Source organism: Penicillium manginii (genome assembly GCF_028828005.1).
Source record: "Penicillium manginii strain IBT 31320 chromosome Unknown utg000011l:1.0-1395921.0:1.0-1396616.0, whole genome shotgun sequence".
Taxonomy (NCBI): Eukaryota; Fungi; Ascomycota; class Eurotiomycetes; order Eurotiales; family Aspergillaceae; genus Penicillium; species Penicillium manginii.
In genome coordinates, this window is record NW_026643112.1 from 207,807 (window position 1) to 232,493 (window position 24,687).

General features: G+C 48.8%; 13 protein-coding genes across 13 annotated transcripts; 7 read left to right on the forward strand and 6 right to left on the reverse strand.

The window, feature by feature from the left end:
- Window positions 1-120: 120 nt before the first annotated feature.
- Window positions 121-708, forward strand: N7533_013346 (uncharacterized protein; the record flags this gene model as incomplete). The annotated part of the gene is made up of 1 exon (XM_057109996.1): window positions 121-708. The coding sequence occupies one exon, from the start codon at window positions 121-123 to the stop codon at window positions 706-708; it is 588 nt and encodes a 195-aa protein (XP_056952698.1).
- A 148-nt stretch (window positions 709-856) lies between these two features.
- N7533_013347 (uncharacterized protein) lies at window positions 857-2,118 on the reverse strand (the record flags this gene model as incomplete). The annotated part of the gene is given in 3 exon segments (XM_057109997.1): window positions 857-943; window positions 961-1,683; window positions 1,957-2,118. The coding sequence occupies 3 exon segments, from the start codon at window positions 2,116-2,118 to the stop codon at window positions 857-859; spliced, it is 972 nt and encodes a 323-aa protein (XP_056952699.1).
- Window positions 2,119-3,729: 1,611 nt separating this feature from the next.
- Window positions 3,730-4,970, forward strand: N7533_013348 (RTA1 domain-containing protein; the record flags this gene model as incomplete). The annotated part of the gene is made up of 3 exons (XM_057109998.1): window positions 3,730-4,069; window positions 4,147-4,535; window positions 4,614-4,970. The coding sequence occupies 3 exons, from the start codon at window positions 3,730-3,732 to the stop codon at window positions 4,968-4,970; spliced, it is 1,086 nt and encodes a 361-aa protein (XP_056952700.1).
- A 645-nt stretch (window positions 4,971-5,615) lies between these two features.
- Window positions 5,616-6,665, forward strand: N7533_013349 (ankyrin repeat domain-containing protein; the record flags this gene model as incomplete). Its single annotated transcript, XM_057109999.1, has 1 exon — window positions 5,616-6,665. The coding sequence occupies one exon, from the start codon at window positions 5,616-5,618 to the stop codon at window positions 6,663-6,665; it is 1,050 nt and encodes a 349-aa protein (XP_056952701.1).
- Window positions 6,666-7,524: 859 nt separating this feature from the next.
- N7533_013350 (NAD(P)-dependent alcohol dehydrogenase) lies at window positions 7,525-8,821 on the forward strand (the record flags this gene model as incomplete). Its single annotated transcript, XM_057110000.1, has 3 exons — window positions 7,525-7,855; window positions 7,919-8,547; window positions 8,612-8,821. 3 exons carry the CDS (start codon window positions 7,525-7,527, stop codon window positions 8,819-8,821), a joined length of 1,170 nt encoding a protein of 389 aa, XP_056952702.1.
- Window positions 8,822-8,925: 104 nt separating this feature from the next.
- N7533_013351 (uncharacterized protein) lies at window positions 8,926-9,414 on the reverse strand (the record flags this gene model as incomplete). Its single annotated transcript, XM_057110001.1, has 4 exons — window positions 8,926-9,034; window positions 9,095-9,139; window positions 9,200-9,276; window positions 9,334-9,414. 4 exons carry the CDS (start codon window positions 9,412-9,414, stop codon window positions 8,926-8,928), a joined length of 312 nt encoding a protein of 103 aa, XP_056952703.1.
- A 278-nt stretch (window positions 9,415-9,692) lies between these two features.
- Window positions 9,693-11,484, forward strand: N7533_013352 (uncharacterized protein; the record flags this gene model as incomplete). Its single annotated transcript, XM_057110002.1, has 4 exons — window positions 9,693-9,808; window positions 9,867-10,212; window positions 10,314-10,686; window positions 10,751-11,484. Coding segments are annotated over 4 exons (1,569 nt in total), but the record flags the coding sequence as incomplete, so codon positions are not given.
- A 48-nt stretch (window positions 11,485-11,532) lies between these two features.
- Window positions 11,533-13,127, reverse strand: N7533_013353 (uncharacterized protein; the record flags this gene model as incomplete). The annotated part of the gene is made up of 3 exons (XM_057110003.1): window positions 11,533-12,200; window positions 12,274-12,637; window positions 12,702-13,127. The coding sequence occupies 3 exons, from the start codon at window positions 13,125-13,127 to the stop codon at window positions 11,533-11,535; spliced, it is 1,458 nt and encodes a 485-aa protein (XP_056952705.1).
- Window positions 13,128-13,763: 636 nt separating this feature from the next.
- N7533_013354 (uncharacterized protein) lies at window positions 13,764-16,061 on the reverse strand (the record flags this gene model as incomplete). Its single annotated transcript, XM_057110004.1, has 4 exons — window positions 13,764-14,697; window positions 14,754-15,523; window positions 15,577-15,977; window positions 16,034-16,061. The coding sequence occupies 4 exons, from the start codon at window positions 16,059-16,061 to the stop codon at window positions 13,764-13,766; spliced, it is 2,133 nt and encodes a 710-aa protein (XP_056952706.1).
- Window positions 16,062-16,366: 305 nt separating this feature from the next.
- On the reverse strand, window positions 16,367-17,971 carry N7533_013355 (amidohydrolase; the record flags this gene model as incomplete). The annotated part of the gene is made up of 2 exons (XM_057110005.1): window positions 16,367-17,425; window positions 17,498-17,971. The coding sequence occupies 2 exons, from the start codon at window positions 17,969-17,971 to the stop codon at window positions 16,367-16,369; spliced, it is 1,533 nt and encodes a 510-aa protein (XP_056952707.1).
- A 359-nt stretch (window positions 17,972-18,330) lies between these two features.
- Window positions 18,331-20,260, forward strand: N7533_013356 (uncharacterized protein; the record flags this gene model as incomplete). The annotated part of the gene is made up of 4 exons (XM_057110006.1): window positions 18,331-18,504; window positions 18,562-19,241; window positions 19,300-19,759; window positions 19,820-20,260. 4 exons carry the CDS (start codon window positions 18,331-18,333, stop codon window positions 20,258-20,260), a joined length of 1,755 nt encoding a protein of 584 aa, XP_056952708.1.
- Window positions 20,261-20,528: 268 nt separating this feature from the next.
- N7533_013357 (NAD(P)/FAD-dependent oxidoreductase) lies at window positions 20,529-21,942 on the forward strand (the record flags this gene model as incomplete). The annotated part of the gene is made up of 2 exons (XM_057110007.1): window positions 20,529-21,634; window positions 21,705-21,942. 2 exons carry the CDS (start codon window positions 20,529-20,531, stop codon window positions 21,940-21,942), a joined length of 1,344 nt encoding a protein of 447 aa, XP_056952709.1.
- Window positions 21,943-22,131: 189 nt separating this feature from the next.
- Window positions 22,132-24,613, reverse strand: N7533_013358 (Zn(II)2Cys6 transcription factor; the record flags this gene model as incomplete). The annotated part of the gene is made up of 6 exons (XM_057110008.1): window positions 22,132-22,605; window positions 22,659-23,874; window positions 23,936-24,085; window positions 24,164-24,243; window positions 24,317-24,479; window positions 24,537-24,613. The coding sequence occupies 6 exons, from the start codon at window positions 24,611-24,613 to the stop codon at window positions 22,132-22,134; spliced, it is 2,160 nt and encodes a 719-aa protein (XP_056952710.1).
- Between the last annotated feature and the right edge of the window lie 74 nt (window positions 24,614-24,687).

Consider the following 24,687-nt stretch of genomic DNA (forward strand, 5'->3'; position numbering starts at 1 on the left):
AACAGTCCCCAGGAACGTCCTAAGAACGCCCGCAGTGAGAGCGGTAAGGCATCATCCCGAAATGAACCCGCTCAAACCGCAACACCCTCTCGAATTACTCACGTGCAGAATGGCCATAAAATGTCGACTGCCAAAGGTTTAGACAGCGAGGGAAATCCCGTGGCGAGCAGCAATCCGAAGCTCAAGTCGGCCTTTGATGTGGCCAATATAGGCCACTGGCCAGATTTTGACTGGCGCAAGGTCAACGGTAGGCCTCATTATCGTGTCGTGACTAACCACTACGCTTTCCCTGCCAGTTGTGGACAGCGCTTCGGCGAGGCAGCTCCACCAGGCCAGGACTCTGTGAGATGCAAAGAGGGACGTGGCGCTTTTGCGACGTGTAGAATTGCATATTTGCCTCAAGTATCACACATCAATGGTGGTGTAATGCGGTCCAAGACGTTATTCGGTGGTGGATGTATGGGATGTGGCCTCAGTGGTATTGGACAAGAATGCTGTCTGCGGCAGCCCCCTGAACCGCAGTGGGTACGGGATTATTTCATGGAGAGAGTTCCGAGTCTTTACGAGTCAGAGAGCAGTCCAGTTGCTTTCCAGATTGGTCCCCTGCTCGTTTCTTTCTTCGCTTTTGACTTCGCTGAGTTGACTCTGTCCCATATGAGCTTGTCGAATCCTTTTACTACTCTTCTCCCATTCTCTTTGTTGAATTGAAAATCTACTTTTCTACTTGCATTTATCGCCTTGTTATCTTACTGATAGATCAATTATGTTTACCATCCTCACGCTATTCAAGTTTTAACCTTAGAACCATGTTTTATTCCGGTAATCCATCTAATCTATCTCTGAATTCAAACTAGTATCAACCTCTGCTATCTCCAACACTTTCCCATGCGGAATTTCCATCGATACCGGTATTTCTTTCGACAGTCCATATCTCAATGATAGACTAAGCATGGAATTCACTGACGGGTCCTCTGCGAGATACCAAGTTTTTCTCCACGCCTCACTGATGTAAGTTGCCATTTCAATGCCGAACATGGACATGAAGGAGCAGAATTGTAGACACCAGAAGAAATTGTCCCGGCTTCGAAGATGAATGTAGATTTTGAGCATATGAGGCATGGAAACCAAGACTGCGACCATACCCCAGAGCTCCACATGGCCTTGTAGGAAATATGGAATCGAGCGACAGAATTGGTCGGCGTAGAAACCGGCGGAAACAAAGTCTCCATGCGTGGTAGGGTCTACGGAGAAGGCCTTTCGAGTGTGTGAGAGGACAAGAACCTCGGCCTGGTAGATTAATGAGTGATTGATGGCCAAGGCCATCCAGTAGAACATGTGTATCCTTGCGTTGTCAAGCGAGACGAAGGAGTATGCAGCGCCGAATAGATCGTCAGTAGGTGGCAAAAAGGACTGATGGGATTCCTGATCAACGAACGGCACTCCTCCGATGCGGGTGAGGCTCGCTCCGTACCAGTCCACGGCTTTTTCTTTGAGCGTGCGACACCTTTGTAGTAATTCCTGGCACCGGTTTTGGTCGGAGTGATCAGTTTGTTCAACATCGGTGACGAGGCATCCAAGTTCCACAAATATTTCAAAAAGCCCATCGATAGGGTGGCCGGTCTTGGACTCTATTAAATATTCGAATTCCTCTCTAGTGAAATCCACTGCAGTGATTGCATAGATCTACGGTCAATGTTAGTCTGGATAACTGTGACAGATTTTCCGGGTACGATGAGAATTTCGTACGACAGCCTGCTTTTGCTGATGATAGATAGCACGCATCAGCGAAGACGTCGGGGGGGTCTTTATGAGCGCCACGTAAGAGAAAATTGTTTTGTTTCATGGCAGGAGCCCAATTGTCGCAGCCATGCGGATAGTGGTGGCCCTGGAAGAGGCGTCAGTCAGGACTCGGATCACTCAACCGGGTCATCGCTGAGGGGAAAAGAAACCAATCACCTCCAGAATTTTTAGAATAACCATAGCTCGGATATAATCCTCATTATAAGGATCCTGAATCATTAATTTGGAAATATGTTGAATCGTGGCGCGGTGCAGCTGGACACCATAGCGAGCCATGTGATAATCACGATTGAGCCGACCAAGTGATAGACAAGACATGGCGCTAAGAGCCTTCTCGGAAATCAGAAATTTATCATTTTTACCTCCAGGCCTCTCTAGCATCGAAGAAGAGTTGAGAAAGAAGTATTGAACTTGCTCAAGGTCCGCCGTGCCTCGAATATTGGTTGGGAAGTACGCGCCAAGTAAGAAAGAGTAGAGCTGAGACCGCATCACCGGCCCATTCTGTACAACCGGCGTGAGTTCAGGCGACTGTGCCTGCCTCGAAGATGGAGCAAGTACAACCTCTCGGGTTTGTTGCCGTGTAATGTTGGACTGGTGAATGAATATGCGGGATTTCGCGTACCCCGGACAAGGGATGCCACGCTTGATACACCGATCGCATTCTGGGCGTGCGGCATCACACTACTCGAGTTAGCAGAGGAAGGACCACGTGGTCTCGGAGAGTAGAAGAATACTGGCACACTGACTTTTATCTTGCGTTTTTTACAATTTGAGCAGGCTGTTGACCTCCATGGAATACCACCCATCTGCCCCGCGTCGATTGGTCGCGTCTAGAAATTCGGGGACTGCTGGAGGAAGTGCCAAAAGTGGAGAACGAATCCTGCAAAGTGAAGCGGAGGTAATATGGACGGGTTTATCTCAGAGGCCGATTAGACTCACGGAGTAAGCACCAGCAATAGCAAAGACCGTGTGGAGTGTGGTTTAGTGGAGGAGGGGGGGGCGATTGCGTGGGCCGATCAAACCCCCCCACTGTCGATTACTCATCGGTCAGCAGTACGAAGGACTTGGCTATCACTGGGAATTGTCGCTTGGATAGGTGAGGTGCTATCATAAATTAAGCTCTTTATTTCTGTTGACTGCCCAGGCGCAGATGAACCCCCAAGGAACCTTGAAAATATCAACCCATGTCGGAGTTCCCGGGTCGTAGGGGTATCTGGCATATCTGGCAGATATTGGGGACAATCAGGAGAATTAGCCAAGAACATGATGAAAAAGAGACCTTGAGGGCCTCTATGAAGAGGTCTGATAAATAGTAAAAGCCATCCTGATACATGGGCGGTTTCACAGCATATCTACTCCGTCGATGAAGAAGCGTCAGGCAGCACCCAATGTACACGCGAAACAAGATCGTCAGGCCAATTTTTGAGTTTATCCCACTTAAATCCCCCCCAAACAACCTTTGTATCGCAACTCAACATGGTCCTCTAAATTGATTCTCGGAGACGCTATTTGACGAGAGACTTGCTATCGCGGTTCCTGCTCGACAAAGCTAGTGTTTGGAACGGGTCAGATAAAAAAACAAATAAAATCGAAAAAAAGGTATGCTCGCTTTATTTTGCTCCACATCTGACGAGGAAGCAAGAGCCCCAAATTAAAGACGCGACCGTCGAGACGTTGGCTCCCCTGTACCATGTGGACCTGGGAACTGCTTTGCTGCGCATGACGCATTTTGTTCCCAGGTCGTTATGCGATGAGACGATTGATTGCATGTGGGATCAGCAAGGCTGATCTTGTCACTCAGGGGTTATCTATAAGTATGGAAGTGAAGCGCAAACTATGGGAATTTTTTTACCGTGAAACAAAACAAGTCCCTCTTAACTGTTCCTGTTCCTGGAAGAACTAACCAGTATACACTGTCTAACCGTTGACATGCCTCCTACGGCGACCGCAGCCTCCCCATCATCTACAGCCACCTGCCTCCATATCGAACCTGGTAAAAATGGCTATCTTCCTCCTGAGGCATGCGGCGCTATTCTTTTATACAAACCTTCACTTGTACCCGCCGCTTTGTTTTTCATCTTATTCGGTCTCACGACATTGATCCATTTCGTCCAAGTATGCGTTCATAGAAAATTATATGCGCTAGTGATTGTCATGGGATCGGGATGGGAATTCATCGCGATGGCTTGTCGTTCAATGGAAACACAACACCAGAATATCTCTAAATACTATGTCTATTTTATGGTATTCTTCTTGGTCGCGCCGATCTGTGAGTGAGACCCCACTGTCGGATTTAAAAGTTGAACACGGTTTCGCAGAAAAAAAGGCTAACTTATTATCAACTAGGGATCAATGCATTCCTTTACATGACCCTCGGTCGCATGGTCCAGTTCTTCGTTCCCGAGCAAACATTGATCAGAATATCGGCGCGACGCTTCGGGCTTATCTTTGTGTGCCTAGATATCCTTGCATTTGTCGTCCAGCTAATCGGAGTTGGTATTCTCGTCCAAACGGATGCTGCTACCGATGTGGTTCTGCGCGGAGTACACATCTACATGGCTGGAATCGCAGTCCAAGAGATATTCATCGTATGTTTCATTGGTTTGACAATTCACCTGCATCGCAGACTCCTGGAAATAGAGAGAACTGGTGTCCAGGTGGGCAAGATGGCCAACCTTGCCTTCAACTGGAGGTGGCTCTTTTACACAATGTACTTTGCACTTATAATGATAACGGTAAGTATTTCGCGCCCTTGATCGCGGTTAACCTTGGAAAGTCGACCTTCTCATACTGAATCGTCATTTTTCAACTAGATTCGTATCGCCTTCCGACTGGCCGAATATTCAAAGGGCACCAGCGCCGAAGAGCCCACCAACACACACGAGTGGTACCAATACGTATTCGACGCGCTACCCATGTTCCTCGCTGTTTTTATCTTCACCATATTTCATCCGGGTCGAATTCTCCAGGGCCCTGATTCTGGTTTCCGACACGCGAAAAAGGTCGCCAAGATGGAAAAGAAACAGCGGAAGTTCCAAAAGGAGAATCCATACCCAATGGCCAGTGATGATGTTGCTTTAGCGCCCTATCCAGGGCACCACCAGCAGCAGGTTTATGCCCAACCGTCTCCCCTTCTTCCGCATAGCCCACCTCGATCATACTTCGGGTGATGGATACGTTCTGAGCTATTGCTTTCAAGTCCTGTCAAGACATTTATGAATTATTACACGTTATCAGTGCCATAATTATATATGGTACTTAGATAGGGCCCATATGGTTTGAAGTCACCCAGCGTCTTGTTGTCGGGTCTCCTCAAGAGTCCACAGCGTTCCGATATTGGCCTCGGATTGAATTATTACTTGGGCGTTTGAGGGACGAAATATGAATCATTTCAGGATCCGGTTTTGATATTGCCCAGGTGTGATTGAGAAAACTAGTATATTTATTTTTCCAATGCATTTATGGATTTTACCACAATTAGTTATTTCGTATCTTGACCGTTATGTTAGTAGCTACATACCTGCTAGTAGGCACTTTGAACGGGCGAATATTTGGTAGATTGACCTCGGGAGGAAATTGCTCTGGCTGTCGTATACTAATCAGCATGAATTTATCCACACAACTTTTCAGCCTTGCTAGAACCAAGGTATCCTCTACTAAGGCCTGGTGCTGACGGCGTTTCGCGTATTTAAACTCGAATGGGGCTAAGCCGACTTGGCACGCCAGCGAACGAAGAGGCTGAGATGAGATCATCAGCTGAGGCAGTTAAACTCCTTCTCCATTCCTAAAATTCAGATATCGTCGCGTCTATCAATATGGCCAGTGATCCCAAAGCTGAAGGATTCGAAATCACCGAAACTATCGTTGTTGCTGCCGCCCGTGGTCGACTCGATCTTGTCGCAGTGCTCCTCGAGCGCGGAGAAGATCCAAACACTGTGAACGATATCGGAACCTCAGCCCTCCATAGTGCGGCAAAAAGAAATTACTGGGATATCGCCCGCCTTCTCCTCGAACATCATGCAATTCCTGGGATTCAGGATGGCAACAACGAAACCCCACTCCAATTCGCCGTACGGGCAGGCCACAAGCAGATCGTAACCTTGCTTCTTGAATGTGACCCGTCGATAGGTGATAATAAAGACGCGGCGAAACAAAGGGAACTACATATCAATCTACGTATTGCCGCATTACTGGGACATACGGAAATTGCCAAGCTTCTTCTAGATCAAAAAGCTCCTACTCTTTCCGAGGCGAACTACGAAACAGCACTGCATCTGGCTGCCAAAAAGGGCCACCACGACGTATGCGACCTTCTCTTGAAGCATGATTTGAATATGGATCGATCTCTATGGAGTCGAATGACAGGGCCCAGCCTAGCCTTTGATACAAAAGACTCCAAGGGAAACACACCCTTTTCATATGCGGTCCAGAATGGGTTCGAGAAAACCGTCGCCGTATTTTTACACATCTACCCGAAGCTAGGCCAGGACTGTGATCGAGAGAGAGAGCCACTATTCCATAAGGCAATCACATTGGGAAACATTGAGGTCGCTCAAGTTTTCTTAAAACATGGCACGGATGTTGAAATGAAAGGCCGGAATGGAAATCGGGCCCTTCATCGAGCAATTCAGGCCATGGGTTTTAACGGAAGGTCGGTGGAAGCAACGAAAGAAATGATTCGATTTCTAATTGAGAGTGGTGCTTCGGCCAATTCCAGAAACGCTGATGGCTTGACCCCTGATTGTATGACTAATGATCCTAAGATTCGGACTTTATTGCGGAACTATATGAAAACGCAATCGAAGAGTGATTCAATGAAGATAGCATCAAAAGCATTAGCCCCACCACCTGAGTACAAATCATGAATGGGATTTGGAATATGAGATCGATGATACTAGGGTCAAGCTGAGAGCCAGTGCTTCTGACAATGTTGCGCATAGGGGGGGCAGAGAGAGATCCATATACTCAGGCCAATGGGATTTGTTGCATTTGATCAAATTTATCTGGGTATAAACAATGCCATGCATCTATTGATGTATAACTTTTAAGAAGAAAACTAGTACTAGTAATGGGCCTAACGACAATCCAATCAAACTCCCCAGACTGCTGGCGGTTCCAGTTTCCGCATTCGGATGTGGAGCCCTAAGCCCTCAACCCCGCCACCCTGAGCCACCACTGAGGGGCCCCGCAAATTTCATTCATCTGTCTGCAAGTTGGAAGGTGTTGAAGTTGAATGTGAGGATTGCTTAGCCTATTTGTAAGAAGGAGTAGTACCCATGAAATCATCTTGGAAGGGCCCGATCCGGAAGCATCGTGATAGACTAATTACTAGGTGCTAGGAACATGAATACTGTATAAACTAGCCCCAGCTGACCGACGAGATGCGAGTTAATCAAGGGGGACAGAGATACTGGTATTTCAACCCCGAGGCTTTCAAATCTTTGATGCTGGTAGAACTTGAATGGAAACAAGGGTCTAGAGCCAGAGATGGTAATCCCCGTAAGTGATGGATGAGGTAATGCGAAGCATCAAGTGGAGCGGTGGATAAACAACCCCAACTTGAACATCAACCATCAACCAGCAATTGAAATAGGCAGGTTGAGCCATCCACTGCAGGCGACTCCATGCGACCGTGTGGGACAAGATGGCTCTGATACTTAATACCAAATTTCCAACCAAAATGCTTTTTCCTATTCAAACTCCCCCCTCGAATACAACTTGAAGATGGCCCCTTCACTCCTCGTTGACCAAACCATCCCTAGCGCAGTCACGCCCAAGGCGTTGTCTCAAACAACTCTCAAGCCCTCACATCCCAACCCTTCACTACAGGTGACAGCTGACCACAAGTTGAAAGTAGTCGAGGCACCAGTCAACGCGCCCGGCCATGGTGAGGTCCTAGTACATATTAAGGCGACTGGAATTTGCGGATCCGACATTCATTTCTGGAAGACTGGTCGGATCGGATCATTGGTTTTTGAAGGAGATTGTATTATCGGCCACGAGGCCTCGGGAATCGTCCTGCAATGTGGTGAGGGTGTGAGCCATCTGAAAGCCGGTAAGTCTGATCCGATATTGTGTGCGCGAGAGAGATACGGTGTACTGATAGACTTATGACCAGGCGATCGAGTCGCAGTGGAACCTGGCGTGCCTTGCGAACACTGCTTCCTGTGCGACGAAGGTCGCTACAACCTATGCGAGGATGTCCAGTTCGCCGGTGTCTATCCTTATGCCGGTACAATTCAGCGATACAAGGTACACCCAGCCAAGTGGCTGCACAAGCTCCCCGACAACGTCACGTTTGCCGAGGGGGCCCTTCTTGAGCCCCTCTCTGTCGTGATGCACGGTGTCAAGACTGCCGGTTTGAGCCTTGGTCGTGGTGTTGTCGTCTGCGGTGCCGGTCCCATCGGTTTGATCGCGCTGGCCGCGGCTAGAGCCTCTGGAGCTCATCCCATCGTTGTCACTGATCTCGAGCCTTCACGTCTGGCATTCGCCAAGGGCTTTGTCCCTTCGTGTATCACCTATCAGGTGGACCGGACTAAGGATGCCGAGGGAAATGCACAGGCGATTCGGGCTTTGTTCGGCGACAGCGAGTACGTTGCTCCGGAGACAATTCTGGAGTGTACAGGTGTAGAGAGCAGCGTGTGTACTGCTGCATACACCTGTCGTCGTGGTGGTACCGTCATGGTGATCGGTGTTGGAAAGGCCATCATGAACAACCTCCCTTTCATGCACATTTCTCTGGCAGAGGTAAGCGAGCATTCGGAAAATCCCTTCTTAATGACCAACGACTAACTAGCTACTTCTTATCTAGATCGATCTACGATTCATCAACCGTTACCGCGACACTTGGCCCCCGGCCATCCAGTGCCTGAGTGGTGGCATCCTCGACTTGAAGAGACTGGTCTCTCACGTTTTCCCGCTCGAAAAGGCAGAGGATGCATTGCATCTCTGCGCCGATACACGAAACGGAAGTATCAAGGTATTGGTTGTGGATGAGGAAGAGGCCTCATTATGCGCTTAACCGGTTGGGATTACACAGAATGATTATGACAGACATTTCCCACTAGAATTGGTAGACATGAATGAAGATTATATTAATACAGTTGTTTGCCCGGTATTCGCTTCTCAGTAAGGTCGAGTCGAATGACAGTAAATGGCGCCGACGGGGACGGGGTCTTTGCTCGAGTGGTCGCCGGGGCTGAGGACGGTGTTGCGGCCGGTGCATCCAACGCCTCTGTACAGAGGTTAGCGAGGTTGGAATGAATTGAAAAGGACAGAGCGAGGTTAAACTCACGTGAAGATACGGCAGTATTTTTTGATAGACACGGTAAATACTTCTCTGTTGCCTGGTTAAACTCGGTTCTCATAGACTATTGCTCGGCTTGATGGGTGGACTCACTCCTCGTCGATATCGTCGTAGCAGTCGTCTAGAGGTGCTTTGATTCCTCGACTTCCAGCTGCGGTCTCGATTCCAACCTATTCTGCGCGCTTAGTTACTAGATTCCGCGCTTATTGTGAACAATTCACATATACCGTGGTGTGTGTCGCCTCTTTGGCGGCGTATGCGGAGAGCAGCAAGAAGCTAAGGACAGAGAGTTGCTTGAGGCCGTACATGATGTCGGTGTGAGTGTTTGAATGTACCGATCGGAGTTGGTCGGAGGAAACAACATGCAAGCAAAGAAATAATTAGCGAAAGTAGTCGTGTTTGTTGGCTAGGAGGCGTGCCTGCGACATCCCTTGCTCGATGGTATTTGCAGGAGTAGTTTCACGCCCTGCCAAGGGGATCGGAATGTAGTAGACTCTAGAAGCTGTAAATGTGAGCATCATGGAAGGAAGAAGAGAATATCGACTTATTGTGGGTGTATAGAAGTGTGAACATGTTTGTACAAGTGGAAGAAGAAGAAGAAGTAGAAGGAAGTCACGCTTTCCCCACAATTTCGCCTTCTCCGCACAACTTCAACTTCAACTCCAACTTCAACTTCAACTCTTCCTCCCTCCACACCTCAATGTACCAATGCTCCCAACAAAGCGACGGCGACTTGACGCCCAATTCTCCGACATGGAAGCCGTCTCTCCTCCCCTGCATATCCTGTGAACCCTGAATGGCGACATGCCCCCGTTTACACTCCCTCCGACACAACCGAGCAAGCCTTCGCATCTCCACTAGCCAGCTGGACCGATGGCTTCTCGCACGATCCGGGATTTCTCGCCTCTCAGGAAGAGCTGCGTTGTATGCTCTTTACGATCGCACAGTCTGCCGCGCCGACACGAGCGGCTAGTCCAGCTGATGTTGAGCACAGCCGAGATGTCGAGGAGCCGTCGCGAAGAGAGCGCGCCGCCATGCGACCGGCCCTATCGAATTCCCGGCGGATTGAATATTTGAAGAATTATGTTGGACAGGTAGCTCCTTGGGTAATTTGCAATCCTACTATGACCTATGGCATGGCTCTCAGATGAGATGAAACAGGTGAAGACCGCGATGGCTAATCTTTGCAATTTCTTGTCTTTCTCAGCTTGACATGTTCGACTCGCAATGCACATTTCGCGTGCAAATCCCCGCTCTCGCTCGTACATTTCCCGCCCTTCTCAATGCCATCTTAGCGATATCGGCCCGGCAGATGGAACGGAAGAAGGGCATTCAGGACTCCTTCGACAGCATTGAGTTGTACCAGGAAGCAATTCGCCTGTTGAGCCCGTTGCTGCAGAATCCGGATCCGAAGGTCGTCGCCGCGTGTGTTCTTCTCTGTTGCCTGGAAATGATGTCAGCCCGCGCTCAGGATTGGCGCCGTCATCTAGAGGGCTGTACGGCTCTTTTTGATGCCTTTGGAATCAACGGCTTCAGCAGTGGACTACTCCAGGCTATTTTCTGGTGCTATGTGCGAATGGGTATGATTGCTCAGATTTTCAATTATTCTTTTATTTGCCTTTTGTCCCTCGCTGACTCGTATAGATCTATGCGGTGCACTCATTTCAGACGGTACGCAGAGCACGCTCTTACGACCCAGCAAATGGTTGGCACCCGATTGCCATGAGGATGATGCCGCCCAGCTATTCCAGGCTGCCCAGTCTCCTGATATGCATGCAAATTACGCCGTTTATCTCTGCGCAAAGACTTGTGAATTGGTTTCCGACCGGACCCAGTTCGTTGAGTTGGGTGTGCAGAACGATTGTACCGGCGAGACCTTCAACCGCCGTTGGTTGAGACTGTGGGAAGATCTGCAGCAATGGGTTGAGAATAGACCACCGGAGCTGTTGCCGGTCCAGACGACCCAGACAAAGCCATTTCCCCACATACTCTTCCTACATTGGGCTGCCATTTCGTCAAATCAACTCTACCACACGGCTTGCATTCTGCTTCTAAACAGCATGTCCAAGTCCATAAAACTGCGTCCTGCAGCCACCGTTTCACCCCTGTGGCATGCGCGCCGGATCTGCGGCATATCACTTGCAAATCCACACCAGGGATGTTTGAACAATGCCATCCAGCCTCTCTGGATCGCCGGTCGCTTGTTCAGCCATGTTTCGGAACATGGTATCATCATCGATATTATTCGCAAGATCGAAGCCGAGACTGGATGGGGTGCCTGCTGGAGAATTCGTGATCTCGAGTTGGCTTGGGGATATCAACTGTTCCGCCGCGAGAAAATCACAGCGCAACAGCAGTCCCCGGTCGCAATTGGCTGATTGAGTTTCGATCGAGATTTAATCTCAGTAGAAAGTATCTCAACTTCATTACGACTCCAGAAACCCCCACTCCCCCTGGAGGCTGTGCAGGAAGTTACTTGCATCCCATCCAGTGACTCTTCGAATGCGCTCAAAGCCACGCAAAATTTCTTGTTGCTGCGACTCGTGAGTCATCCGACGAGCCGCTGTGAGAAATGAAGCTAGAAGAACTGGATCCCAACACTCCCGACGCTCATTGTTTACAGCCATACTGCAAATTCGTTGGGCATGCCAAAGGGGTGACATGGTCGTTGGATGATAACCGGTTGTCGGCGCGGTGCGTGGCCGATTATGCAGCAATAACAGCATGGCTGTATGATATAGCTGATTGCTAAATACCCCCGAACCATGAGCAAAGAGAACGACCGGGAACCCCTGACCCATCCCGGTGGCCTGGTCTTCGAGTTCGATCTCTATCATGGCTTGAAATCCTTGCGGTCGTTCTTGATACCATTGTTCGAGCTCCTCCATGAGATCCATCCACACGCGCAGCGGAGGATTCTGCGGCGATGGATCATCATTGTGCATGAATTGCACTGCTTTTGCACACAGCCAAAGTGGGCGATTGGCGAAGCAGAAAACATGTTCAAACGGGTCAGTTCCCAGGTCTCTACTTGTCAAGTACGGCAATGTTGGAAGTAGGGGAACCTGGATATCGGTATCGGTGGCCAGAGCAGCTGCGAGGTCTAAAACAATAGCAATCTTAGAACTTCAATCTTTGCAGAATATAAACCGAGGGTAATAACTTACCAAGTCGAACAAACAACCAGTAAATGGCCGAATTGAGATCACGGCGTATGGTCTGTGGCCCCAGAGAATCCAATAGCTCCCGGTCACAAACCCTCCGAGGAGACCATGTTGCCTGGAAATTCAATATGCAATTCTTGGATTCATCTATCGCACGGAGGAATGCCAATGTCGTGATGTCTAATTGCGTCTCCGGAGTCGCAGGAGCTCCTGGGGTTTTGTCTGTGATGACCAAAGACGAGAGTGGTCGTAGCAAATTCATCGACGCCTCCGATAGTGCTAGGACGGAATACCAGACCGGCTGGGAGACCATTGCTAGCTGCAAGCCTTGAATCCCGAATAATTGGCCGAGGTCACAGATGTCAAGCTAATTCGATCGCATTTGTCAGAGGGGGCTTTGTTTTCATTCTGGGGGTTGTCAAATTACTTACCCACGGTGCAACCTCATAACGGTAATGGCGAAGCAGCTCCAATGTATGAGTAGATGAGATTGCAAGAGTTGCAGACGTTGCATTGGCAACGCGACCTGGGGAAAATCCCATGGGGAAATCCAAATTTCGAGCTGGAGTCATTGCTTGAGTGATGGATGGTTCTTTAATTGGCGGGGAGATCGCAAACTCGGAAAAGGTCATGCTTGGTGCCATTGCCTCTTGGGTGCTCGTGCTTGTGCCCAATGCCAGTAAACCAGCGACCGCGGACTCATCATTGTCGTTGAACATGGTTGTTGGGACCTGCGTGAGCGATATACCTTGAGAGGAAGGACCATGCGCCTCCCACTGTGGTAGCTCCACATCGAGTGACTCTGCGTGTGTTTCGGAGATCGAGCGATGGGGTTCTCGTTTTCGTTCACGATGCATTTGTGGATCTTCCTCTGGTGATGATGACCGCTCTTTTGACGACTCTGCAGAATCCTCTTCCTTCTGGGGCTCTTCGTTGATGAACTACGCCTCGGTCAGCTTAACTCAACTCTGCTCGGACCGTGATGTAGTTCTATGCGCCTCGAGGCACCCACCTGGATAGTCTCATATGTAGCAGAGGCAGTGCCAACCTCGGATGACTCAACGGTATGCGCATTTTTGGTGAGAAAGGTCAATTGTGGGCCGTACTGACAATTGAATCCTCGGTCGGTACAATTCCGGCATTTGGGCTTGCCTTCGTCGCCTGCGCCGCGAGTTAGCCTCCCTCATAAGACTTAATCTTAAATCTAATTCTGATGCTTATATTGATACTGACATTTTCGCCGGCGGATGCGACAGCGCATGCACCCCGTCCGACATCTGGTAAGCCGCCGCGTTTGCTTGGGAACCTCCGGCATGGCTGGGGGGGAGTTGAAGATGCGGAGAAATAATCGAACGAAAGAGGAAAGTCTACGCACCGGTCACGTGGGGTCTATCAACTACGGGGAACTGCATTTACAATCACAACACTCATTCACACTCTTCCATTGGAAATCCCTATCAGTAACGATATACATTGAAGCTGGAAAGTGGAAACTATCTAGTTTGTTTATCCCTCCACTCATCCACAATCCCCGCATATCCTGACGGCTGATACACCCCAGTGAGTTCTCTCCACCTCCCTCCACCCAGTCGATGGGCATTTAGTCCGAGGTCTTTCATTAGGACATCATTATAGTGGATCGCATCAACTTGCAGGCCACTGCCAGTAACCGCTCCAAGTGCCACATCGTCCGCAATGGATTCCTCCATTCGATCTCTTGAAAAAAGGTTCGGATGAAGATACTCAAGTGAACGAGATCTGGAATCATCAAGTCCACCAGTCAGAAAAGCCGCAACCCAGAGTGCCTGAACCTCTGCAACCACTGCGATTGTCGATGTGAGAATGACCCCAAGAACTGCAAAGGATCGATCGCCCTCGGCCACCAATTCCGGTGCCACCATCCGGCGGAAGAGGCGAAATGGAACGACTTGAATTTCCTCGATCTCCGGTGGGCGATTGCAGGTCTCCAGGGGACTTCCATTGCGAGTCAGGATCTTCGTGATTTTTTTCTTTGATATTTTGTCTAGTTGCTGCCAGTGGTGCATGCGCTTTGCGAACCCCGAGTCAGCCCGACCCACCGTCTGATGGTCAACCTCTTCCTTCTCATGGTATATTTCCATTTCAGGCGGGCAATCTAAAATATCCGATATCCCAAGTTGGAGTCTCAATGAGCGTGGCTCAAATGTGATAGGTACAATAGGCTTGTACCCTGTGGCATGGACGACCAGATCGACATGTTCAAGGCGGACACCGTCCGCCAATGTGAGACTCACTCCATCGCCCCGTTCGTTTCCATTTCCATTTGCATTTCCCGAGGCAAAAATACTCTGTACAGTAGACCGATATATTTTCACATGAGGCTGTCGAATCGTTTCCCATAGATTGGCCTGGTTGGCGATCCCGATGGTTGAGTTGCATGATACGACACTAGGAAAGTCAGTCAATCCTTTCAAATAACATACTTTGATGGTGCAAAGTCGTACCTGTGACTCGGTCGAAGCATTTTCGACTTCGAATCCTTACTATACTGCGCAGTCTCTTCCAACTCGCGATCCACGGAGCCCCAGAACCACCGTATGAACCAACGACCTAATGGGTTGCCGTGAAGGATTCGTACCAACCACGATCCTTCTAGGTGCACGTTCCAGATATATCCCCCTTTCGGCGTCTGAAGGACGATGCGCTTTGGGATCTCTGAACAAAATGGGTCGAAATAATGCAGGAGTCGACTGCTTGCTGCCTTGTCGCTGGGGACGACTTTCCCTGTAGGTAGAGCGGACATCGGCGGTGCCATCCACGAAGGCCCCGTGCCCTTCTCGCGAATGATCCAATTTATCTGCACTGGATCCTGAGGTGTTACATCGAGATGCGCCATTGGGTCATGTTGATGTAGCGTGGCGAAAAAGTGTACCAGGTCGAATGAGGATTTTGCACCGCCATGGATCACGACCGAGCGAAGTTGTCGATTTCTCAGCTCATGTCGGGACGTGTTTTTCTCTCCATTTCTAGGATCTGGCAATGGACGATATCCCAAATTCCGACGTGCCCAGTGTCCAATATCCTTGGCGTGGATGACTGAGTTTGTCTTCTTGCTCTCTGGAGATGATTCAACTTGTGGAAAGCTGGGCACTGAAGTGAGCCCCGTGGCGAGTATCAGTTTGTCGCAGATGATTCTGATATTACGGTTGTTATCCGATGCGATACAGATGTCGAGCTGCCATTCTCTGCCTTCCAAGCGTCGGACGCCATCGACCTGTTTGCGATATCAGCTAGTGCTCAAACGGAGTGAAGGCTGTCAATGATTACCCTCCAGTTCAACCTAATGTGTTCTTTTAATTTCCACTTCTCGGACCATGCATGGAGATATCGATTTATCTTCCATCCTGCAATAAACTGCTGCCCAGGTCCATCTTCATCCGGTGGAACGACGTCCGCGAGCGAGAGATCACTGAATTCATATAATCCGTATGAATTCTGACTGAGGAGATTGGGATAGAGTCGCTCTTCAGCCCAGGTTCCTCCGATATCTGATGCAGAATCGATCACCAATAGAGAGCATCCCTTGCTACGTTCGCCGATATGTGCCGTATCAGTGAAACATCTTGGGATATCCGTATTAGGCTCGGTTGCATCCTTCAACCCTCCAACATGGTCGTATACGCCGTTGATCTGAAGGTAAGTCTTTGCCGCGATGAGGCCATACAGCCCTGGAAGTGTAAGCGTTCGAAAATTGAAAATGATACGCATTCGAAATTCTGCTTACCTGCGCCGACGATTACTACTCGCTCCATGGCACTCGCTAAGGGTTGAAGAGAAGCTGCGAAGTATTGGCATTTCAACAAATTTATTCCTAATTTTCCAAGTCAATTTCAACAAAATATGACAAAGAAAATGGCAAGAGAAGCGATGGTGAATGCGAACTGTTGAAAGAACAACAATCGCATCTCCTGATATTGTTCTGGTGGGGCCGCGCAACAACCACCTTAACACCCACCTTGGGTAAGGTCAACTTCATTTCCATTCGTCAATCAATCCTCCACGAATAATGAGAATGATAATAAATATTATTATTATTGATTTATGATTATGCTCGACACTATGCATATTTCCAAGATGGCAGAAGTTTCCCTCCAACCTTGTCTGGCTCGTCCCGATTCTCATTGCATCGTCGAAGTATATTCTTGATAGCTCCCTGTGCAAGGCCGACGATCTCCCTTTCTTTATCCTTGCCTCCAATCTTGAGTATGCCATCCTCAACTAGAATCTCCCCATTCACCATCGTTATATCGACATCCCGCCCGGTACATCCATGAACGACCGTGGTGAGAGGGCTAACTCCACACCCAATCAAGTCGCTACTCCAGGGTGCTGCACCAAGTCCACCTCGACCATAAGGATCAATGACCACAAGATCTGCCTTCTTTCCCGTCTCAAGGCTTCCGATCTCTTCCTCAAGGCCAAGCGCTCGTGCCCCATTTATGGTCGCCATCTCCAAGGCAACCTCGGCCGGGATCAAGCCCGCGTCATGATTCACCCCTTTATGAAGGATTCCAGCTAAGTGCATCTCCTGTATCATATCATAATGATTGGAGCACGGTGCACCATCTGTCCCCAGGGCGACATTCACAGGTGATGTGTGGGAAAGCATGGATGGGATTGGAGCCACGCCCGAGGCCAACTTGAGATTCGATGTTGGGTTATGAGCCACCGAGGTCTGCGTGCTTGCAAGCAGTGGGATATCAATCTCTGGATCCAGATTCACCATATGAGCCAAAACCAGAGAATGAGACTTCTGGTCGCCATCATCCGATCCGGTCGCGGGTTGTGGGCAAAGTTTTGCATCGCGGACAAATTCCATCGCACTGCAGCCATAGGCTTCGTGGTAAATAGTCCTATCCTTGGGGGCCTCGGAACAATGCATAGTCACCGAGATTCCGTTTTCAGAGCAAGTCTCGCCCAACTCAAGATATTTCTCAATCGACGTGCCTCGCGGTGTACCAGCTGCCGCCCAAACATGAATCCTGCCATCTTGGCTGCGATGGTGTTTCTTATGAGCATTCAGAAGTTCCGGGATAGACATCGCTAGTAGGTCTTGATCGCGAGGATCGGAAATCGATAATTGGCGATTGGTTTCGGTGAATTTGACCAGCTTACCCTGTGATTTGCAACAACTGCTTCAGCGACCGGCACACTTAAAATAGAAAGGGACAGACTCAGAGAAACATACCAGACACCCTCGTATTCCCATCTCGCTCACAGCAGTACATACCTGATCGAAGCCGGCACGATATGTCAACATGGGATCAAGAAAGCAAGTGGTCCCTGTCTTCAACATCTCCGCCGTCGTCAATCGTGTCGCATGATATCCATCATCATCAGCGAACACAGCCTCCAGCGGCCAAATTGCATCACATAACCAATTATGTAATGGAAGATCCTCGGCCAGTCCACGAAGTAAGGATTGTACTAAGTGAGCGTGGGAATTGATCAGCCCGGGAATGATTATTTTGCCTTGACAGTCAATCTGTTGTGTCTGAGTTGGTAGTTCGATCGGATATTTCCCCTGCCCGATTTCCGTTATCCTGTCAATATCCACGCGGATATATCCTTGTTGAATGATTTCGCGGCGCTGGTTCACCGTGATGATCGTCGCATTGTAAAATAGCGTGCAGCGTGGAGGCGCAGAATTGTTTGTGGCCATTTTTTTTAAGACGGAAGACTCCGAGAGACGTGGAAAGCAAAGATTTGGCGAGGAATATTTGACTGAGAATGATTTGCACTGGTGATCGGATGTAATTATAACTCCGCGCTGTTTGCGATCCTCGGCCGAGGCCAAGCCGCTTCGCATCTTATCAACAAAAATCCCCGATTGTTATCGATTACATTCAGGAAAGGCTGATATGACGAAGAGATACGACGATCGGTGATCTTCATCTTCATCAATGCATGGAAATGGTATATATTGGAAAGCATCGACGTCGGACACTCGCTGTCTTGCTTACAGTACGAGCAAGTTATCAACCACAATTGGAAGGGACTTGACAACCTTTGATGACGATCATGGATGCAAGTCGGAGATCCCCGGAAAAGGATGACCTAGGAATTCCGGTCACTTCTTGTTTCAATTCAGATTACAGGGAATCTCAGATCATCGAAATCGCGCCAGTCGCCGAAACCCGATGGCAATATCTTCGTCGATACTTCACAACTTCAGAAGGATGGATCGGAAACTATGTACGACACCTACACATCTGTCCTCGTCGAGATATGAATTAACAATTTCATTCAAAGGACTATCTATATCTCATCACACCGAACATCTGGCCGCTAAACAAGCGATACAAGAACCATGAAGCACCATTCTATGGACTCAACGATGAGGTACCAATTCTCCTCACCATCATATTGGGCCTGCAGCACGCCTTGACCATGATTGGGTCTGTGGTATCTCCCCCTTTGGCAATCGCAAGCGGAGCATTTAATCTGGACGCAGATCAGAGCCAGTATCTTGTTTCTGCGGCGTTCATTACAACCGGGATAGCAACGGCTCTTCAAGTCACCCGGGTGCATTTGTTTAATACCCCATTTTATATTGGCACTGGGTTACTCTCTGTTGTGGGTCCCACATTCGACATTTTGGCAATTGCTTTCAGCTACACGGACATGCGGTATACAAATGGAACTTGTCCTACGTCATCCGATGGATCTAGACTGCCATGCCCTGATGCGTGGGGCGCGATGTTGGGGACCATGCTATGCACAGTCTGGATTCAAATTCTGATATCCTTCGTTCCGCCGAAGATTCTCAATAGAATTTTTCCCAAAGTTGTCACTGGATCGCTTCTCCTGCTTGTTGGAGTTTATCTAATTTCCAGTGGAACGAAGAGTTGGGGAGGCGGCTCAAATTGCGATGGAGGATCAGGAATTTATGCGTTATGTCCCGACATTGGAGCCCCAAAGCCACTCCCTTGGTAATTTATACCTTCCTGTTCGCTTTGCTCCAGTATTTCCACCTAACACTTCGTCTAGGGGTCATCCCAAGCTCATTGGACTAGGATTCAGTGTCTTCGTCACGATCATCTTCGTGGAGATTTTCGGATCACCACTTATGCGTTCTGCATCAGTTGTTTTTGGTCTAGCAGTTGGGTGTGCTATATCCGGAGCGACTGGATATTGGTCGCGAGAAAACATTGATGCAGCCCCGGTCGTAACGTTCCTTTGGGTACATACCTTCAAGCTCTCGGTGGATGGAGCATTAGTACTGCCTCTTTTGATCATGTTTGTATGCGAGGCTGTTAGCTGCATGCCGGATATTTTGGCTACCGCGGAAATATCGGGTCTCGACGTTGATGGGGTTGAATTCAACAGCAGAATCCAAGGTGGAATCCTCTGCGACGGTATTGGCAGTTTGATCAGTGCTTGTGGTACTGGATTACCCATGGTCGCCCAGGCCGGTAACAACGGAGTCATATCTTTGACTGGGTGTGCGGTACGTATTTGATATCCTTTTTATCGATCAGGGTCGCTGATTTTGGTCATGTCTTTCCAGAGTAGAAGAGCTGGCTGGTGCGCTGCGGCCTTTTTGATCCTCATGGGTATATTCGGGAAATTCGGCGCTGTGTTTGGATCTATGCCCCCATCTGTGCTCGGAGGCATGCAAGTCTTCTTGTATAGCACGATTGTAGTAGCGGGCATCAAGGTGCTAAGTTTGATTGAGTTTACTAGACGCAATCGCTTCATCTTGACCACCGCCCTCGGGATTGCCTTCATGGATATTGTGGCCCCGACTTGGTTCAACAAGGTCTTAGCCTACAACGGTCCCAATGTGAAGCTTCAGGGGTTTGAACAAGGAATCAATCTTGTGGTGGAAACTCCTTTTATTATTGCTGCTGTCATTGGAGTGGTGCTAAATTTGGTACTCCCTTACGATGGAAACAAGAAATTGGCTGTGATCGAAGGACACGAGAGACGGGTCACACTTCCTAGCTAGGGATTCTTTTGTTTCTATTAATCAAGACAAGACATTATATGAATTTATTTGATGAGATTGGCTGTCTCCTGACTAAAGAATCGCCACCACCTGGGCAGTCTACCTAGAATATTCACGGGGACGGTCCGTGGACGGGCCGTGTGAGCAACCCGGTCCGGCTCCGTCTGCGTGGCTACTGATATTTACAAACGTATAAACCTTTATATCTGCACCGTTTATATCACATCTCACGGTTTCATTCAATTTCATACTTCTTTTTCACTTCTCAATGGCTAAGTCAGAGCGCATTGTTATCGTTGGTGCCGGAGCCTTTGGCCTCAGTACGGCCCTGAGATTGAAGGAAGAGGGGTACACATCTGTCACGGTACTTGATCGCTCTATGCCACCCGTTCCAGATGGATCAAGCAACGACATTTCTCGTATCATCCGATTTGATTACGGAGACGCTATCTATGCCAACATAGCAAAGGAAGCATTCGAACTCTGGAAGACCCCCGAGTATTCGGACGCATTCTATCAGACTCCATGCCTCTGGGTATGTCAAGATGGCACACCAGAACAGCCTGTGCAGCCCAAAGCCAAAGAATATAGCGACAAGACGAAGCGTGTTTTGAGTGAAATGGGCCAAGAATGGCACGCGGTCAAAAGCGTAGAGGAGGCCAAGGAAACGTTCCCCAAACTCACCGGCCGCCTTGCAAATCCCGGGTTTGATGGCTTCTACAACAATGCCGCCGGATGGGCTGATGCAGGCAAAGCTATCAGCCGACTGGCGTCTCGCTGTATCTCGGTGGGTGTTTCCTTCATCGCAGGTCCAAATGGCCAGGTCATCGACTTCGAGAAGGACCAGGATGGAAACATTAAATCCGCCATGACTGCAGACGGTAACAAATTTGCCGGAGATAAATTCATCGTGGCTACTGGTGCTTGGACTGCCAGTTTAGTGCCTGCTTGGAATTCCATGCTGGCTGCCGGCCAGCTTGTTGGCTACTTGAAATTAACACCGGAAGAGGTCATTCAACTGAAGGACTTGCCCATCTATTTTAACTTTTCAACTGGCTTTTTTTGCTTTCCTCCACACGAGGCGACTGGCTACTTGAAGGTCGCGGTCCACGGATTGGGCTATACACGCAACAACAACTCCGCGAATGTATCCTCGCCGCCTACGAATCCTGTCGCTTCTCGCGCCAACTATGTTCCCGAGGAAGGCTTGAAGAGAATGCAAGCTGGTTTGCAAGACCTTTTCCCACATCTGGCATCAAGGGGATTTGAGCGAACTGGAATTTGCTGGTATAATGACACACCCACCGGTGATTTCATCTTCGACTTCCATCCCGACCACAAAAACCTCTTCATCGCTACCGGTGGCAGTGGACAGTAAGTCAAGCTTGCAACTTCGACTGGATTACCTCAAGACATATAGCCATACGGCTAACACATTATCCAGTGCCTTCAAGTTTCTTCCCGTCATCGGAAAATACATCAGCGCGGCTATGCAGCGTAGCCTGCCAAGCGAACTACTCAAAAAGTGGAAATTCCCCACCGAATTTCGCGAGGGTTTCAGAGATGAAGTATTTGCAGGAGATGGTAGCCGTGGCGGACCTGCAAGACGAGAATTGACTGCGAAGGAGCGAGCGACCTTCGACTCTGCACTCAACTTGTCCTCTCGACAAAGCAAAATCTAAAACAAACACCTTTTCTCATCTATCCTGAAGAAAACTTCCGCCACCGGATAAAATTCACGAATCCTTGTCCCAGGATGCATCGAATCTCATTGCCAATTTTGATGCGGATGTGGCCCTGACTTGAACCAGATAGGAAGAAAGATATGGCGATAGCACTAGATAAAATCCATAGATGTCGAATTTTATAATTCACAGATGCTCTGTCATCAGGTCCCCAAAGATCATCCAATCCGGGATATCTGGCACTCCGGATCCCATGGTATGATTGCCAGTTTGATTAGAGAATGGCCATTCAGGGCCTGGAATTTCATGTGTCGATTCCGACACCTCTCCACCAAGTAGAGCTGGTTTGTGAGCTGGGTTTGGAGACTCGACTTCGTGATCTTCCAGATCCTCGTCCGTCAAAGATCTAGAAATTTCGTTGTCATCTGTTGCGACTTCATTGCTGGTGGGAGATTTCATTCCTGATATCTCCGATGTCTGACTGAAGCCAAGTGATGTAAGGTCAAGTATGTCCCACATCAACGACTCATCCTGGGCAGACATCCGAGGGAGATTAGATGGAGTTGCCATGTTTGACAAGGTTCCGGAAAATCCATCTTGGTTGTAAAAAAGTGACCCATAGTCTTGATGGCGGGCGGCCAATTCATTCAATCGATTAACCTCAAGTTCCAACATTAGCTTTTATCTGTTTTGTATGATTGCGGTTCACCAACCAATATTCTCATGCTATCCCACTCAGCAGACATTTCAGTCATAAACGCAACGAGATCTCGATATTCGTTGTTCAAAAGAAGCGCAATTTTCGGGTTCTTGTTACCCGTATGCTCCAGCTGAATTGTCGCAGCAATCGCAGCTAGATATCCAAAGAACGGGTCATATAATCGGAGATCTACTTCGTTCATCTCCCTTATGAACCTCGAGATCCATCGCGAGTGAATCAAAGAGGTCTCGAAAGACTTTTGTAGAAATGTTGCCGATAGGTTTCCGGGCATGTGCCGTAGCTTTATCATGGTCACGAAGGGGTGGTGAAGTAGGCAAGGAATTGAGTGGAACAAAAATTGCACAGATAGCCAGGTCAAGAGGTATGACCGAGATTGTGGCTCATCGCGGGCTCGTCGTTTGAAATCAACATTCATATAGCGATGGGTGTCTGCAAACTGGGTCTCAAACTGCATCCATTCTGATTCCAGTATCGCCAGAGCGGATCCACTTTGCCATGGTGGGAGGGAGGACGTTGACATAGACTCAAACACCCACTCTGTGGCTTTGCCCCAAAGCGAATAGAGGCGAAGTAAACATGCCATGATTCCCTGATCAACTCTATGACCTTGCTTGATGGACTTTTCGTGAAGAGACCCACGAGATCTTGTTCTTTCTCCTTCTCGGGATGGAAAGTCAAGTGTAAAGCGAGTGTCGGAAAGACACAATGAATAATTTCGCGAGGCATTATAGGTGCGATCAAGCATGAAATATGCCCAAGTAATTCTCCTCCTTGATTCCACCTCAGTCTGGCTCAGGGCTAAGAGGTTCTTGTCCTGGTTCATTCCCAGGGTCTGTATCACGCGGAGTCCAAGTGCAACTGATGAACATCCTCTGTGAGAATTTCCATCGGCCAAGTCCAGCTGGGCCATGAGGAAATTTCCTTGAAGAAATGAAAGTCCAGTTCTACCATGTTGATGGTGAGAGGATAGGATTTCCCAGGCGCGTTCAGCACAGTGCTTTCCTGTTGAAATATCGTACCCAAAAAGCCCAGGTGAATTGACGGAGAGGCGAAGTGTAAGAGCCACGAGTGGGAATGCAATTTCTGGCGGTAGGTTGCTCGCATTCTGTAAAAGCCATCTTTTCGGGAACACACAATAAGGCTGATCATGGAGGTGGTTCATGTAAACATCCACCTCGGATTGAATCAATGAGGGTGCCAATTTGTCACTAATGCATGTTGTTTAACTTCATCTATTGGAATATGTAAGAATCGTCATAACGGGCATACCTTGGAGATGCGCCAGGTCGAGCGACTGATTGATCAATCGGGCCAGTAATCGTCGCACTGGGATTGGATTGAATACTTTCCCCAATGGGCGCAAGATATTCACTCAGACTCGGAGGTTTGATCGGTATATTACTCTGAGGTAAGCGGTCACTGAACAGAAGCGTCAAGGTCGCATGATTAGCAATGACACTAAGCGATTCCCCATTCTTACTATGGGCAGAGTCTTACTGAAGCATAGAACTGATTTCTTCGAGCCTTTGTTCAATTTGCCGAAGACGTCGCGTATCATGCGTATCTGAGACATTGTTCTAGCAGAGGAATAATATTGGTCAATGATTATGGCTGGATATAGAGAGCTTAGGAAAACTTGAAGGTTGGTACCTCTTGGGGCTCATCGGCATCAATGTCCAATCCAGCGCTGCTAGATTCCTTCCGAACTCGAGTTCGACTGATTGCCGCTTGGGCCCCATATTCGCAGCGCTGCCCTAGTCGCTGGCACAACGAACAGACCGGCTTTTCGCCGGGACAGCGAGCCTTTTTCCGACTATGCGTCTGTGATCAGTGTCCGAGCTTGCGCATGAAGTGTGAGGATGCAACTTACCGGCAGGGCCCACATGCTTGACGCGTGCGCTTTAAGGAAACCTTGTGGATCGCGTAGTTATCATTCGTGGTGCTCATTATACGCGATCGTGGAAAGTGTTAGCCGACCCCGTGGGGAGCAGCGTGAAAATTCTATCGAGCAAACGCGACCC